General features: G+C 36.6%; 1 protein-coding gene across 1 annotated transcript in view; it reads left to right on the top strand.

Moving 5' to 3' along the window:
* The window catches only part of HIBADH (3-hydroxyisobutyrate dehydrogenase), an 85212-nt gene that overhangs the window by 57474 nt on the left and 9275 nt on the right, over nucleotides 1-18463 (top strand). Inside the window, exons 5-6 of the mRNA XM_054815587.1 lie at nucleotides 13432-13565; nucleotides 14144-14220. Coding sequence (XP_054671562.1) covers nucleotides 13432-13565; nucleotides 14144-14220 — 211 coding nt within the window. The remainder of the gene's footprint in view (nucleotides 1-13431; nucleotides 13566-14143; nucleotides 14221-18463) is intronic.

Here is an 18463-nt window from a genome sequence, read left to right on the forward strand (position 1 = left end):
TTGATCAGGTATTTATATTCTGTGTATGATTTTATTACATATTAAATTCTGACAATAAGGTAGCTTTTCCTCTCTGAGGTCAGTAGTGTTCAGATTAATCAGGCTGACATTTCATGCCGGTGGGTCATGAACTGTTGATAATAGCATTAAATGGTGATTCACTTGCTGCGGGGAGCACAGCTCATTATCCAGTCACTATATTAAATCATCGCCACAAACAGCTAGAATACCGCGTGTGTGCGTGCACGCATCTGCGCGCACACACACACAGAGACATGAAAATCAGGGGTGGGGATCTCTATGCTGTAGCTATATCCGTTTCTCTGTTTATAGCAATTGTTAAAGCTGTTTCCAGCATAAAAGGATGATGGACTTCTCCCTGTTTGGGAGGCTGGAATAGTTCTCTCTGAAAAATCTGTTTGTGTATGGAACACGACTATGCAGTTTATTTTCTAGATTCTCTCCGATAAAAGGACATAATTTTTGCAGCCAGTTCCGTGTTAGACAAAAGCAAAGAAAAATACATGTGCATCATTTCTAAAATGTTAGTGTTGGAAAAAGAACAAGATGCAAAACGAAAACAACTGAAATCTAAATTGCTTGTATTCACTGAGAATGGATTTTTATTTAATACTGTGTTTCAGGAGTTTCTATATTAGTTTCAGATGTGCTACTTCCTGTTAAAAACATTCATACTTAAAAAAAAAATAACCACTGTCCTAGTGCAAGAAAAAGAATATCTATCATAATGGAAAATTTTAAAATAGAGGACTGTTTAAATAGCTCAACAGTGGATTAATTATGTTGAATGAGGGAAAATTCCACTCTCTAATGCTTTAAAAAGGTTTTGCAGTTAAATGCAAAACTTACTTAAATTTAAGTTGCATTCTTTAAAAATGAATTTTGAGTTAAGAGTATTGCAATGCATGTGCTTATCAATTAATATGAAATGTTGGGCTTTTTTTTCCTACCTGGAGCAGAGAATTCGGGAGTTTTCTCCCTCCTTGTCCTCTGCCCCCTCCATCTGAGCCAGTATAATTTGTTTTAGTGCAAAAGTGACTGTTGTTCAAAGGCAACGCTTAGAGACACTTCACTTTAAGATACAAAGGTTTACTTGAAGTATGAGCTTCTCAAGGTCTTTGTAACTGACACTGGATAAATGATTTTTTAAAATATATATTTTTATAGAATACATTATGTTTAATCAATATATAAATACTAATTAGCATGAAAACCATTCTAACCTCAGTATTAACTTTAAAACTGAGAAGTTGGGGGTTTTTTGGCATATATGTACATTTTTATACTTTTATATAAATGGTTACAGAAAGGGAAACCTTTTTCTGAAGCAATTAGCATGCTATATGCTTTAAGAGAAGTGAAAAAAAGGAATTATGAAGGGAAACATTTTAAATTCCTCAAATTTTTTTTTTCCTTTTTTTTTAGGTTAAATAGCAACTAAAAGCTGCCAAGAGAAACAAGGTAACATGAAAAAACTGTAGGCCACTAGAGGTCACTGTTTGGTAATCAACTTCTAATGAACCAGAACTGTCAGGAAGGCCAATAAATTACACTGGATTTTTCTAATTATGAATTCCTATTTAATCATTCAATGACAAGTTAACTGTGGCAGCGGTTTTATGTACTTTGCATACACAGTCATGTTAATGTACTATTATATTTCTTAGGATGGAGGTCCTCCATCATTAGAGCAGTTCATTACCAAAGAGTCTCTTATCTAATCATAATTACTGATTATGAGAAATAATTAACTTTGTTACCCTCTCGATTCTGTTCATAGGCAAAATGCACTCTTTTTCTTTTCTTTTTTTCTTTTTTTAATGGAAGACCAGAGCAAGTATTGACTTTAGATACCTTTACATTGAAGAGAAAAAGGTTAATTTGGTTTTGTACAAAATTGCTGAAGTTGTAGTGTTGAAACAGTTACAGTTAGTGGGGAAAAAAGAGGTACACAAAGTATGTTATATGGGTCTCTTTAAGTTGTCATTCAGTATACTTAAACTTGAAAATGTGTTTTGTTTCATGAAAGTGCAGCATTTAGAGCATGTAAAGGTTTGTAAATTTAAAGCATATGATTGCATATTTGTTCATCCTGAAACAATAAAAGTAATAATAAAAATAGTATCTCTTTTTAAAAATATTTCCATACTAAACTTAGAATTAGTTCATACATAAAGAAGTATGACTTTTAATTAAATCACGTGGGTTTGAACTCACTGGATAAGTGGCATCAAGCACATTTGAGAACACTGAAAAGTACACTGCATTTTAGGCTGGAAGGCAATGCTAAATCTAGTTGTCTGAAAGAGATGTGCTATCTGTTTTGCAGAGGAGTAATAATAGAATGATGTGAAGAGGATCCCTAAACAGGAAATAGAACTGGGAAAGGCCTTATAATGAAGGGATTCCTTAAATGGAAGCTCTTTATCTTTCTAATTTAGGCTGCTTTTCTGGCAGTTGTTGTCATCCTGCGTTATTATACTGCTTTGCCTTTTCAGTGCCGAATAAAAGCTTTGAGAATTAACCGTGAACATGCTGAAATTGGGCAGCAGAAAATGCTTTGTTACTTTCTGCATATAGAGTAAGGCGTGCTTAAAAATAAGTGTATATTTTAAAGGAGAAGCTGAAAGATGTGGGCTGTTTACTATATCCGGAGGCAGGATTCGATGCCAAAGCGCTTGCGGAAAAGACAGACATGTCTAAAGCAACGCAGTCTGATGGTGGTTCAAATTATCAAAAAAATTCTTGGTCCTCATACCACTGATGACACTTTAAGGGACAATGTTCAAAAGTTCATTCAAAAATGTTCAATGCAGTCTTCAGTCCTAATTTTTAGCATTTCTTTCTGATTTCAGTTGGTAAAGCTGTATCAGATGTCCTGCAACGACTGTACCGAAACATAAAATTAAAACTCGCAGCTGGGTAGCTCCAGCAGAAAATACTGGCGATGGATTTCTTTTAAAATGGCTATACATTGCTATTTTATTTTAAAATTTTGTTAGATTGCCTCTATTAAATACTAGATATGTTTTAAATGTTGTAAATGTAAATATGCCCCTACTGCTTAGGATTGGGGTATGGCATTGCTACATCTTCAGCTCTTTAATAAACCAGAAATGCTTAGGAATAGGTATGTTATGCTGTTCCACACCACTTTAATGCTTTTTGTTTTATTTTTCTGTGTTTACAATGTGTTTATATTCCTATATAACAGGAAAGGACTAATGAATGTATCGATAGAAATTTACCTGTATGACTTTAGGCTTCTGCAGTTGGCTTTCTAAGCAGCAAACCTTTTATTAAGCAGAGCACTTGAACCCATACCTGTTGAGCAATGCAGTTGAAATGCATACCTCAGTGTGATTTTTTTTTTTTTTAAGCAATGTGCTTAATGCCGCCTTTATTCAGCAAAAAAACATGCTGTTTTGTTGCTTTTGGGGGCCTATATGAGGGTAACACGGTAAAGAAAATCATGAAGGACTAAAGTGTTTCAACTATTTTGTTTTTGTAAGAGGGGATTAATATCTTGTTACGGTTGTACTAATACTGGAGAAATATGTAAACAATAATATTAAAAATTCCTGGTTTATTTTTCCTTCAAAGGTTCTTGGTTTTCTGTTATAATACAACCTCATTCAGGCAAGATAGGAATTGTGCTAGAGCCTGTCTGCTGAATCTTAGTTGCAGGGAGGCTTAACACTGGCCCACGTAGGTGTTGAGAAATTGTGTGCATGTTCATGTTTTGTTTTCAGACTTCCCCTGAAACACCAGGCTTTCAAACAGGAGTGCTGGGCAAGAAGATGATGGGTTATTTTCTTTGTTTCTCTTATTTTTGATATTTCTCTTGTATTTGATGCTGTGCTCACTTGGAACCTCGCTATGGTTAACCAGATAGCTCAGTGCTGTGTGCTTTACATTTGGTCTGACCTGAATTCTGCTTTGAAACTTTGGTATCTTGGATAGATGGAATATACTGCTCCTGTTTTTCACTGGCTGTCCACCCTTCTTGCTAATGGTCAGATAAAAAAAAGAAATACTTGTTTTGAACTGTGCAAGCTCTATGCAGTGAGTTTTGCTGTCCAAGATAGTAGTAATATGCAGTGATTGTTAAGTTTTAATATTTCTGTATAGGTCTGCAGCCTCAAATAAGATTTAGACCATGTACCTAAATATTAGGAATGGATAAAGTAGCAGCTACCTCTGGTACTCCAGCAAGAACACCTAAGGGCTTTTTCTGTTGTGGTGGAGTGTGGGTTAAAGGGAGAGAACAGGAGAGATGACTGGAATGAACTGCTGTTTTTAAATGTTTTTTATACAGTATTTTGGATATTAAAAACAAGCAAATAATTTAATCAATTGTACTTCATTTCATTTCTTATTGCAATGCTGTTAACCTTTTACTTGGTAACTTTTCAGGTGCTTTGATATTTCTCTTTGACATTACAGTGACTAGAACTAAATGTAATGCTTTTTAAAAAACTGCTGCAGACAGAACAATCTCATCAAGCCTTTCAGCTTGTACTTCTGTTGAAAAAGTTAAAGTATCTTCTGTGTGTATTTGCCTTTTGCAACTTATTTTCTTTGGCTAATCCTTTTGGAGGCATCAGTGGCTACTTAACAGCGTCTCATAAAATTTTCCTGGTGCATTCCCTTCATATTAAACTGCCTTAACAACAGCTTCTACTCAGTTTTTAGATGATTTATTGAGAGGGCATATTCTTTTCTGTGTTTTGGCGTCCTTCTATAATACATCTAAATCAGACTGAAGATTTTTATTCCGGCATCCATGGCCAAGTTCAAGTACTAATCCCTATAGAATTCCACTCAGGGCTTCCTTTAAAAGCATAAAGCCTCTCATTACCATTTTGCCTATTTTGTTTAATTGGTTCTTTATCCTTCCCTCTGCACTATCTTCTACTTTCAGTTTCCTGATGATGTTTACATAATATTTTCTGTGCCCAAAAAGGATATCCTCTGCTACTACAACACATGTATGTACCTATTGTTTATATACATGTATCCTCATGATTCATGTAAATCCCTGAGCATGTTCTCCTTGAGGCCCCTGAGGTTCCTTGCATGTACAGCGACACTTCTCAGCTTGCCATGTGGGACTGGAGAGTTTGGTACTGTCTTTTGTCTTCGGACAGCACCTAGCAAATAGGGACCCAACCATGACAGCAAGGGATGTGCTAAAGAAAGGCTATTAAAGCATTCTCTAGCTTCATCTTCTGCCTTCATATTATTCTAGGAGGCAAAATCTGTTTAATTACTCCCTCTCATGCTGGGCTATCCAGAACAGGTAGCATATTGCGCACCTCTCTTGCATCTTTCTTTCAGTCTCTGCTACTGCTAGGAAAATAGCTGCATGGAGCATTAATGCTGATGCACACAGTCTGATCCACTCTTCTTCATTCCTGCCTGTGCTTGTGGGAGGCGGGGGTGGAGGAGGAGGAGGGAATTATTATTCTGCTGCTGACACAGGGAGAATGAGAGTGGCTTGATGCAACAGAAGATTATGTTCCCTGAGGATAAACAAACAGAAGGAGATAAATTAGGAGAGAGGATAATCCTGTTAATATGTGCATTCCTTAATTCTGATTCAGTTTTTCAAAATGTATGATTTCACAGAGGTTAGAGATTGAATTAGTACCTGTAAACCATCTCTTAAAGTTTACCTTTTAGATTGTGGAGTAATGCTCTGAGTTCGCATTTGAGATGCACAAATTTGCCCATAAATAGAAATTGTAGGTCGTGATATGAATATCACACAAGGGAAAAATAGTAATATGCACATCGCCGTCCCTTCCTCTATTAAAAAAAATAAATAAACTTTTGTTCTCCAGACTTTTTCACAATACTGTTTGTTAGGAAGTCAGAGCAGCTTATTCCTTGCAGTCTTCTGTTGCTTTTTCAGCAGAAGCTGGGCCATTGTGGTATTTATCTGAATTCAAACAAGGCTAATTAAAAGAGCTGCTGACAGTTGTTGTGATCTGACTTTGACTGGAGCTTGATGGTCATTATGGGTAAATAATGAACCAGGTCTGCAAATGTAGCAGCTGCCAACTTGGGATAGAAGAACAGCTATTGCGTCCAATTTAAGGATCTATCGACCGCTTCCCTTCTCCCTGCAGATCTTCTTCCTAGCAGAAAACTAATGTTTTCTACTGCTTTGTTTTGTGGTTTCAGCTATTTCTGATATAGTCTATAATTTCCTTTTAAATATTTAACCTAGTCCATTATTAGCTTTCAGAGTTAACAACTTTTCCGTTGGGCTTTCTTTGCATTTTTATTTCGTTTTGTTTTGTGGGTGGGTTTTTTTGCAGTTTGTTTTTATGTACAATGTAACTGCTTAAATAATGATGATAATGTGTATTTAATTTGCCTGTTGCTGCAGAATAAAAATCTACTAGGCTTTTTTCTTTGCGCAGCCATAATTTAACAAATTGTATAATTGGATTGTGCCATAAAAGGGATGCTTCTACTTCCTTAAGCGTGCTTTTGTCTGGAGTAATACTGAGCGCTCCTTGTATAAATCTTCAAAGCACTGACCTGAACCTCCATTTCCATTTTTGTTCAAACATCACTAATTTATGAGGTACGGTGATGCAAAGCTCTATTTATCAGAAGAGAGAAACGGCAATGACTTTCACTAAGGTGCACTTCCAAGTACGTTGTCGCTTCATCATGAGCTTTGCCTTGTCCCATTAGCAGGCAGGAAAGGGTGCGTTAAAGGGAAAACGGCAAATTTTAATAATAGGTTAATTCAACTTTCTCCTAGAATCCCTGCATTGTAAATGTAGTACAGGCATTTAAAAGCCACCGCAGAATTTGATATGCATAAGAACTTAGCGCATCTACCCAGCGTTTGCTCAGCTGCCATTAGGAAAGGCAGCCTGCATTATGTAAAATGTACGAAGGCGCTTGTGCATAGTGCATAATGCGGCAGAACTAGGGGTCTTGCTGGGAAGAAATGATCCCAAGCGTGCCCCTAAAAGACAAGTCTTGCTTTGAGATATAATGATGAAAAATTGCCCATTTATTTGTGTCTTTGCATTTCAGCAAAAAGGAAACTTTGACTCATTGTGGTGCTGCCGCAGGGTTTTTGTGCATGTATGTGCGCGTCCGTGTGCATGAGTGTTTCTGTTCTTGCTCTGGAAAGGCCAGCAATACGTTAACAAGGGGTTATGTTATGCCGGTTTATGTTAAACCAGATCACCCCCTAACATGTGCGGAGCCATTCATCTGTGTCACCAAAACCCAAGAGAACATCTGACATGGACTTTGAAACAGAAACAGTGATCACTTACAAATCAAACATGGCACGCTCTAAACCGATTGTGCACGGCAATCTTTTCGAGAAAGGACAACTAATTGAACATGATAAAGTGTAAAGTTAATTAACACCCTTAAATTTGTTGATTACTTTCACGGGATTATATTGTTCGTTGAGGAGCAGCTTTCCGTCCCAGCTGTCGCCTTTTTAGCGAATGTCGCTGGTAAACAATAGAGACACCATAACAAGTCGTAAATGGTCCCTGTGACAGCAGCCCCTTGTGAGGCTGCATCTGTAGAAAATGATTAGAACAATTGCATTTTAAAGACGGCTCACATTGCAGCCCGGTCCCATCGGCCCTCTTCTTTATCTCTGCTGATGGCAGACTGGTTAAAACATTTAAGTTCTTTTGAGCAAATTAAGTGATTTACTGTGGTTTAGTTATATGGCAGCAGAATAGCTTCATAGGTCTAGCTTTGATGCTGATTTTTATAATAGGGAGAAACACAAGCCCTTTGAGTCATGGTGTGTTGCAGGGGTTTTTTTTCTGACACTGTTCTATTTACTTGTTTCCTGGAAATAGATTGAGGATGGCAGACGTTGTCAATGAAGCAAGAAGAAAAAATTGATACCCTATATATATTTTATAAAATGACTAGTCTCCTCATGGTTATTTTAAATTTATAGTATAATTTTAAACATTCTGCTTTTGTTTCCAGTAGGGATTTGTAGCTGATTTTGCCTATACATGCCTTTTAATTGGTCTTGGATTTATAGATGTAGCAAAACAATAGTAACCTTTTCAGTTAATCTTTCCTTGTGTATTTTGGTTTAACTTTTTGTGAGTTGCAAAAGACAAAGTATTTCATGTGAGCAGGCAGGTACTTAAAAAGAGCTGCTTAGTCCTTAAAAACACACACACATACAAGATACACTGATGCAGGCTCTCAAGTTCAACCTATCTGAAAGAAAGCAAACATGACAAGAAACTGCTTGTCTGAGGCAACTACAGTTGCTTAAGCTGCATTTTGCAAAAATATTTGAATAATGGCCCAGTGTTCCCCTGCACTTCCCAAAGCATAACAGGCAAAGCCTCAACTCTCACGCTTGAGGGTGCAATGTTGTAAAACAGGAGAGAGGATTAAAACTCTAGCACTGTTTTTCTTGTGTTTTTTTTTTAATCCGGTTTAGATCCCAGTTAGTTGTTAAAATTGCTCAATAGACTACATGTTGAATAGAAAAATGACAAAATAGGTGGTTTTTTGCCTATGCTTCCTGATGTTATAGCCCTCAACTCCAGCTTGCCCTTTGGAGTGTCTGAAGTAGCTGTATTCATATTGTTTCAGTTTTTCTTCTCAACTTTGTCAGCAACAATTTTTTTTTTATCTGCAGGTGCAACGCAACAGTGGTTTAAATATTTTGGCACAGGGATATGCTTGGGTGCCCTGTGTTTTCAGCAGTGTAACTGTTTTCAGCATCACCACCGTGATGGTGCTCTAATGCGTAGCCTTATAATATCACTTCCTTTTAACTCATCTGCACTCTGCTCTTCTTATGAAAATTAATAAAACTGAAACCAAAAGCAGATACTTTCATGTAACATCTTTACATTAACATCTTTTTTCTAGCAAATTGTATTTTTAATAGTAAGCAATCTGGTTGAAACCAAACTGCTTTTATTGATGTAGCTATAGAGGTAAGACCCTTTTGTTTTTATGTAACTGGAAAAATCAGTGGCAAATTACAAGACTTGTTCCAAGATGTTAAACGTAGTTGTAATAAGTAACAAAAACTGAATATGGAAGGGCAGGGTGGCTACTGAACTAGGCTGTCTGGCAGCTAAAACTTGAGGTGATCTCCAAAGTGTCCCAGGATAGCAGAGACAAGTTGCTGCTGTCATATGAGGGCTCCTAAGCCTCCATTCACATTTTCATCTAAAATTTTGAAATCGTGATGCTCTGCATTGGGTTCACTGAACGATCCATTGGCAATCAAAGTGAGAAGCACATGGATTGAACTAATCCTTGTCCCGCAAGTAATTCAACCAGGTGTGATAGGATGCTTTGAAGAACAGTTCTTTATGTACCTCTTCTGATAAAAGAAATTAATTTTTCAGATCTTAGTCCAAAATCTTCTAGTGCCAGAGCGGGAAACCCATCTCCGTGTGGGTATGCCATACTGCACTGCTACTCTATAACTTTGCACCATGCTTTTTCCCAGACTAATTTTTTTGCATGCCCCCTCACTAGCTAGATCCCTTGGCATATTTATTTGCAAACCAGTTCCTGTCAGTTTATATCTCTGGGAAAAACTCTGATAGTGTTATAACCTACTGACTTGGAATTGAGCTACTTTGTGGGATCTGCTGGTGTGACCTCCTTAAGGGCTTCTGCACACAGGTGTGGGGGGATTGTCCTAGAGAAGCCGAGTGTAGGACTGCAGCCATGAGCTCCAGCACTCTGGCTTTGCAGCAGAGGAAATCTTACACATGCTAATCACAAACACAGTTTCTCAGAAAATCATTCCTTGAGGATGAGAAGAGACCTTTTTGTGTTTTAGAAAGAACAAATAGATTCTGAAAGACTTTTGACCCTAATCAACAGTGGTACATAAAGCACTATCTTAGGTGGTAAGAGATCTTTAAAAAAAACAAAATATGGAAAATAATCATTAGCTTTCTTTAAATTACATTAGCTGCTCTTTAAATTACATTACCTTGCCGTCTTTAGTGTTAGAAGCTGATAATACTTTACTGGCCTGTGTTGTTGGTATGGAATCTGTGATTGTGAAATAAAGCTGTGCATTCTTGTCTAATGATTTTTTATTTCTATTTTTAGCTGAAGTTACAGTTCTTGTACTCCTAGACTCCCTGCCAATTTTTTTTTAATTGCCAGTATTGTAGATTTGCTGCATTGCTTGTTTAATTCTGATAAAATAGCTGATAGTTGGCAAGGACCCTAGATGATAAAATTTACTGTGAACTAAACAGGTTTTTTGTTTTTAAAAAGAGAATTTTCCAAGCCTTCTGCATTATACAACAAATTGCTCTTTTTTTCTGCTTAACTAATTTATTTTTTCTACTTGAAATGTAAGTGTTTGAACAAGTGAGAGAGTGCAGCTGTCAGAAGATTAACCAGCTGAAAACTATTGTCAGCATTAATTTTGCTCTAATAAATGACTCTCTGAAGCTATTTAGCAGTCTGTAATCTAGATACAAGGCTATTGACCTATGATGGATAGTACTGGATTTTGTTTGTAAGCTTTGACTTAAATTGTCTACTTAATTTGCTGCAGGTCAGATCACAGGATTAGTGGTAAAGGCCATTATGTGGTTTGAATAAAAATAGCTAGAGGATTGGAATGAAAATCTTTGTGTTTATTAATGTAGCAATCTTTGCGGTCATGTACATAGTAAACTGGTAGCCAACAAGATGACAATGACCTGTTTGTGTTAGCTCTAAATCCAGGCCTTACTCTTAGCCCAATTCCTGTGAGTTGCCCAGGGAAGGAGTTGTTCAAGTGAGATTAAGGATTGGCCACAAATCCAGTGTCTCTCAACCTGAGCAGATATTTCAATACCTCAACAGTGTTGTTCTAGGAGCAGCAATGGTATATATATTGACTGATTATTTTTAAAAGCTGTGGGTCTGACTGAGTTCTTCTGGATGCTCCAGTTCTGGACTCACCAGTACAAGAAAGATACAGATTTACTGGAGTGAGTCCAGCTAAAGGCCACAATGATGAGAGGGGGACTGGAGCATCTTTCATATGAGGAGAGACTGAGAGAGCTCAGACTGTTTAGCACAAAGAGAAGGCTCAGGGGGGATCTTAACAATGTATGTGAAAACTTGATGGGAGAGAATGAAGAAGAGGGAGCCAGACTCTTCTTAGTAGTGCCCAGTGACAGAACGGGAGGAAATGGGCACAAATTAAAACACATGAAATTCCATCTGAAGCACAGGAAAACGCTTTGACTGTGAGAGTAGTCAGACACTGGAAGAGGTTGCCTAGAGAGGCTGTGGAGTCTCCATCCTTGGACATACTTAAAAGCTGATTGGACACGGTCCTGGGCAACCTGCTCCAGCTGACCCTACGCAAGCAGGGGGGTTGAACTACATTATATTGAGATGTCCCTTCCAACCCCAACATCCTGTGATTCTATAACTCTAGGTTGTAATATAGGTTGATCAGCCACTTCATCAGTGGGAGCCTCTTTCCTCTGTTGCCTATTTTCACATAATTGGTAGGTATTTACTATTTTTGAGACCTTGATCTGTCAAATTTGTCTGAAATTCTTCAGAAGATGGTGCATGTTGGAAGGCAGGATGGAGGAAATAGATACCTGACAGATACAGAAAGGGGCATTTGTAGACATAGTCACACAGATACAGTGCATCAACTGAAATTTTTTGGGAAAGCAAACAAAAATTCTCCAAATCCTTCAGTGTGGGGAGCTGTAGTATAGCTGTCCTTGATGTTGGAAAGGAAGTCCAATATTGACCACTTCATTCTTTACCTGTGACACAGCACTTACACGGGCTTAAGGCTTTAAGTTGAGAGAAGCTCTGATTAGCCTGCTATGGTTGCCCACTATATCAGAACTTTTTGTGTGCAAATTTGGTTGCCATGAAGGCTTAGTTATAGCCTTATTTTTTTCTCTTTCTATTGTTTTTTATTGCATAATTTCATTTATTGATGGGGAAGAAGGAAAGCAGAAATGACCTGTTTAAGTGGGATATACTTCAAACAGAATAACTTTTTTGTTATTTGAGGTTATATTGGGGGTTTTGTTTGGTTGTTTGGGTTTTTTTTTAAAAAAGCTCTATCTTCAGCTGATAAGCTTTTTAAGAGTGCATTTTCATTTGTCGCTATACAACATCTATCTGAGTGAAGGCTGGAAACTATCTCAATAAAAGCATTTATTAATGTTTATTATGGTAGCTAATCGGTGACAAGGAACTGTGAACCATAACGGGAGAGCAGCCTGACTTACTGTTGAAACAGAATGGTCCACCACATGGAGGAAGAACAAACCATTTCACTTGGACTTTCTGTTTATAAGAACACTGTACTTAGTTGAGCACATTTAATTTGAAAGTAGGTCGTTATCTGCAGCTGTACATCCTAACAGGCTGAAGTTGGGTGCTTTTATAGTGACTATGCATCTTGCTCAAGTGAAAGATAGTGAGGAAGCCAATGTGTTCATCAGTTTGGGCCAAATTTTCCTAGCAGTTCTACCCATTTAATGTTGGGGATGAGGAGCTTAAGGATGTATGAGTAATTCATATTAGAATTAGGCTTCTTTTAAGGCAGAGAGGTGATGAATATCACATGAAAAATTTGCTCGTTTTGTGCTTAGGAACTGTATAATCAAAGAACTATTGTGTGTGCTTACTGACCTGTGGTAAAGACAGGAGAGACTTACAGGAATAAAGCTGGGAATAGTGTGTTTGTGCGTGTATGTGTGTGTGAATCATTTTTACATAGTTTTTTACATATTTACCTCATTGTATATGTGTTAAGTTTATGTGTAGGAAACTAACTCAAAGTTTCTCAAATTAAGTAGAATTTTGCTTCAGATTTGAAACATAATAAACTGTGGAGATTCAGAAGGCTTGGTTTTATATACCTGTGTCTTTTAGATGTTCAATTACTTGAAAATCAGGAAGCATTGATAAAAATTAGCCTAGGTTTGGAAAAGCTGATAAAAGCAGAGTTACCTTTGAGCAATAGTTTGTCAATAGTCATATGCAAAGAGTAGTTTGACAAAACAGAAATTTTATTTAGTAATTCAGATACAGTGAATTTTGTGGGGTGCAAAGTTGCAGGAAGGGTTGATTGTTTCTTCATATGAAACTATAAAGAATGACATTACCAGTTTTTTGTAAGTCCTGTGAATTGTTTATCCACCAGTATGCCTGAAAGATAAGGTGGCTTTATCTTCATCAAATGTTTTATAATGAAGATCTCTGACCCTGTAAGTACTGGGACTATAGGCTTACTTTTACATAGACTTTGAGAGGTTCATCATAAGTGAAGTATTAAGCACATGAATTTCACATCATCTGATAAGATAAAGTTTTTAAGTGGTTTTTTTAAATAGCGATTTTAAACCCAATGTTGTCTTGATTCAGGTGTTGGAGCTGCTCGAGCTGGAAACCTTACTTTCATGGTTGGTGGAGTGGAACAAGAATTTGATGCTGCCAAAGAGTTGCTGACATGCATGGGTTCTAATGTGGTCTACTGTGGAGAGGTTGGAACCGGACAGGTAATGCTTCCTGAAGGGTTACTAGTTATCTCAGTCTTTTATTTTCGTTCCTGTGTTTTTCTTTTAATGGTACCCGCTCTTTTATTCCAGAACTAAATGCATTATAAGATATCTTCATACTTGTTTGCTTGTTTACCTGTCTTCAACCACATGTTTATAAAATAACCTCATGGCACTCTTCTCCAGCATGTGGTATAGCTTAGCACCAAAATATCTGACCTGGTGCTTCTCTACATTGGCTTGCTGAGATTATATTTCTTAGAGGACACAGATTTTGATTTTGTTTCTTCTAAATTTAGATTTACTGAATGTTCTGAAGGACAAAGAGCCCCTACGTGCCATGTATACTAACTGAGCTACTGTACTAAGAAAAAAGGTATTTAGTAATCTCTGAAGGAACCATAGGGCAGCTTTCATTGAGTTTATACTACTGTAGATCTGTGCTTACTGGTGCTACTTTTAGAAAAGAGCTATCAGAACATACTTGATCATACTGCCCCAGACCTAATTAAAGAAGATTCCTTGATGTTAGCTCTATGAAAATGCAGAAACTAATTGATGGTTTAACTTATTTTCAGGCTGCAAAGATCTGCAACAACATGCTCTTGGCCATCAGTATGATTGGAACTGCTGAGGCTATGAATCTTGGAATCAGGTTTGTTTGATATTTGTATTGGATTGAAGCATTTTTTCTGTGTTAATAGTTTTTGTGTTTTATAGTTGACTTTCGCTGAGACAGTGATAATTAAATGGCATAGATAAACTCTTGCCAGAAATTCTCTCATAAAGCCATTAACATGCTAAGGGATTATTTAACTAAAGTAGGGCTCTTCAGAACAGGAATATTCTCTTTTATTGGCTGTATAGATTGTTGCATTCTGCATCTGAAGTTAAGAGTGCATTTGTTCTGCTGTACTGCAATGTACAATAATGCTTGTCTTGCATTATAAACGTGCAGAGGTAATAGGGAGATAACTTTTTGTTTGTATTCTAAGCTAATGTACAATGTATTCAGAGTATTATATTCCTGTATGGCTCTTGTTGGCTTTGTTTACTTTGTTAAATTGTTCCAAAATATATTGTAAAGTAAAACTTGTAGTACAGTGTGTATATCAGATTAAGATCAAAGCATAAAAAAGAACATCTACCTTCCTGTTCGACTTTACCACTGCAGTTTTTCCTAATTGCCAAAACTCCTACTTTGTCAAAAAGCTGGAGTATGCTCCATTACACTCTTGTCAATGCTAAGAGTACCATTTCTTTTCTAGCAGGTGATGCATCTGACTTGTAAGTAGCAGCATATTCAAACAAAATTATTTTTCCTTTCCAATTGTAACCTATTTATTTTGCTGAGGTCTTTGAGATTTTGGGTTGCTTTCCAATAGAGTGCATACAAGTACCAGTTCAGTACCACAGTATTGGAACCTTCATAAATTTTCTTAGCCAGATTTAAATCATTTGCAAGTTTGCACACAGAGAAGTCCTATGTTTGAAGAGATTATCTTGCAATTGTGTATCTTTTAAGGGCTCTTCATGAATTATTTATCTGCACAGTTGCATCCTTAAAATTGTCCTGCTAAAACTGCAGATATTGTAGATATTTATCAACTGGGCTTTAGACCGTGTGCTCATGTGGATTTGATACACTATAAAAACAGCAAGAGGGCATCAAATGCTTAAATAAATAAAAAAAGAATGCCTACATGTGCGCACATACACAAGGCAATGTAATGGATTCACATTTCCTCTTAATTACCATATCAAGATGCAGTTGTTTTATTGAATTGCCCTTGTCTCAGATGTTAGACTATCTTGACCTATTAAGTTGTCATGTTGTAATTGAGATAAAAGAGGAATTTGCTTTGCATCAGTGCTAATTGGTTTATCAATATCCTGTACCATTTACATTTTAAAATTGAGAGTCTGTAAGATACTGAAGCGTGTCTGCATCAAGCCATAATAAAAACAGTAGTATTGTATACAACTGTTGCAATCCAGTGCAGTGTAAAGCTTTCATCAGGTTCTGCTTTAAGTCATGGTTCACTTAATAAAGCATATGCAACTGATATTTCATTATATTTTTATCTACATTTGTAAGAATGATTAGAGTTAAAATTGAACATAAAGTCAGGAGGATTGGAAGACGGATATTCTGGGCATGTAAGCCTCGTGCAGAATGAGTTGATGTCTGCAGCCACAGGAGCTTGAAGGTGTTTAGAATTTTCATTTCTCATTTTATCCTTTTCCAGTTTAAATTTTGGCTGAATTTGTATTCAGATCCAGTGTGAAGGTGGCAATATACAAACCTTCCTACCCTACAGTCACAGTAATCAAGAAGGAACTGCACTTATCATAGAAGAAACCTGCTGATTGTAACCTGAATTATACAAAGCGAAGAATCTCGTTTAGTCCAAAACTGCATGAGGTTTAAGACAGAGGCTGTAATTTAAAGCCTTATGAACTAATTTAGAACCCTTGCATTGATTTCAATGTGCTGTGATTTAAATTCTGGAGTAGACAACTTCTGCTTATAACTAGAATAAGAGCTTTCCACTTTTGTGTGTACAAATTTCTAATCTACAAGTTAAAATTTCTAATGTTCTAATTATTAGAAGTTTTGCTATATTAATAAAGGTATTAGATAATTTTTTTTCAAGTCTAAGACTCAAATGATAGTGTGGCTGCCTAGTCTGGAGAATGTAGGAAGCTGAACTTGATTTATTAGATTGATGTATATCTGATAAAGAAAGTCTGACTCTGACCTAATAACGGTAAAGGACACTAGAAATCTAAAAAATTCATAATAGGAATTCTGGAGCTTAGACATGTTCTTAACGTTTAGATAGAATATGAAATATCTTCATGTCATACATTGTGTATATCTGCTATATCATTTAAATCTTGAGGTTTAGGGACTTTGGATAATTAACTATTCAAAATATTGCTGACTGAACTAGATGTAACTAGAAAGTCATATTACAGTGCCTTCCAGAAACCAGTATATATTCTGAGTTTAAGAGATATTAATTCTAATAATAAACCACTTCTTCTCTTATGTTTTCATAAGCCATGCAGCCTAAATTTTCATTTTCTGAAGAAATTATATCTGCTATTGTTTTATTTATTTTATATTTGAAATTATGGCATTTTTCCAAACTTCAACATAAGTAGCAAATAGAATTGGTGAGGAGGAAAAAACCTGATATTAATCAGCAAAAATTCCACAATAAACTCCCAGAAAAATAGGCAATATTGTTATGTAATTTCTGCATTTACATTCCACTCACTTTCCTACGTTATCATCATCTTCATTTACTAATCATCTTCATTTACTAATGAAGATGTCCATTTTCACTGGAAGTGATTTGGTTTAGATTCCATAGCTAATTAAAAAAAAAAAAAAATCCATCCTGAGTTCTGACCACTGAAATGCTTGGTTTGTTTTGTTTTTTCCATTAATTTCCTGATGCTTTATGAATGTTGCTGCTAAAAATTAGAAGGTGTGGCAGACATTCTGGAAATTAATTCACATTTTCATTTGTATATTCTTGTATAATATTGTATAATGCAACTTGTTAGTAGAACATTCTAGAATAGATTTTGCTATACAATTTTATGGATAATGTGCATATTGCAAAATAGTGTAGTGACTTACTGTGTCAAACCAATACACAAAGTACATGTAAACTTCACAAATAAGAAATAAAAACATTAAGTGATACTGTTCACAGCCATAGACTATTTCTCGTTTTCTTTTTGCTGATCACCTCAATGTCAGTAACTTTCTTCTACTGAACCCTGAGTTCCAGTGAAACAATGTCTAATACTAGCAAAATAAAGCTCAGAAATGAAATATTGCTGATACCTGGTTCGTGTTTAGGTCAGATGGAAGTTGCTGCCTGTCAGGTGGTTTGCAGTCCCTTCAGAAACTGCCTGCACGGACTCGGGGAAGGCCTTACGTGGTGACACAAGATAGGACACAGTTGCTTGATGTGCTTGGGATGTAAGGGACCAGGAGAGCAGTAAGGGCTCTATGGCAATAACCTCACTGCAAAATCACTTTTGTACTTCTAACAGCAGAGAAAGTCGTCTCTACAAGGAGGGACTGTGGTGGCACACAGATTTATGTCACAAGCTGCAAATACAACTCTTTCCTAAGCAATTTTACTGCATATGGATTTGCACCTGCTTGGTTTTTTAGATATATAGAGTGGAAAGACAATAAAAGAACTTTGCCCTCGGATGCAGAGTCTAAACATAGTTTCAGCCTCTAGGTGTGGTTTCTGTGAGCACCCCTGGGCTGTAGACGATCAGCTGAAAAGGGAGTCAACAGCGTAGAGAGGAGCGTGTACTGCAGGCTGAGGGATGATTAGCCCCGGGGCACACCCCTACTGCAAATTTTAGAAAGAGTACCTTGAAAAAGAATTCCTCCAAGAGCACTGTGGCTCTGCTGTCTTCAGCATGGGGCTATAGCTAAGTCTTGTGGAGGCTGGTAATGACACTTAAAAGCACTTACCTTGTTTAAAATGCCAATGGCAAAGTCATTTTTAGCTATGTTAGAAGGGTCCTAAGGTTCTGCTTGAATATTTGCAACTTAATATGGTATTTATTCAGAGCACCTTGAGACGGGAAACTCTAAACATTTCAGATACTTCAGTTGTTACACCTTAAAATCAGAACAGGACGTATTTTTTTTGTGAGATGCCATTTCAATTTTTCTGTCTGTTCCAGACTGAACTCTTGGAGGAGTGTATGAAAATATCAGTATGTTGTTTGCTCAAAGCTCAGCAAAACTTGAGTTTTGAGCAGTGGCTTGAAGGGATCCTACTTTAACCAATTTTTTTTTTTATGTGAGTCCATTGCTGAGTTTCTGCTGTTCAGTTCATTAGGAATGTTAT

This window comes from Grus americana, chromosome 2, assembly GCF_028858705.1.
Source record: "Grus americana isolate bGruAme1 chromosome 2, bGruAme1.mat, whole genome shotgun sequence".
NCBI classification, from domain to species: Eukaryota; Metazoa; Chordata; class Aves; order Gruiformes; family Gruidae; genus Grus; species Grus americana.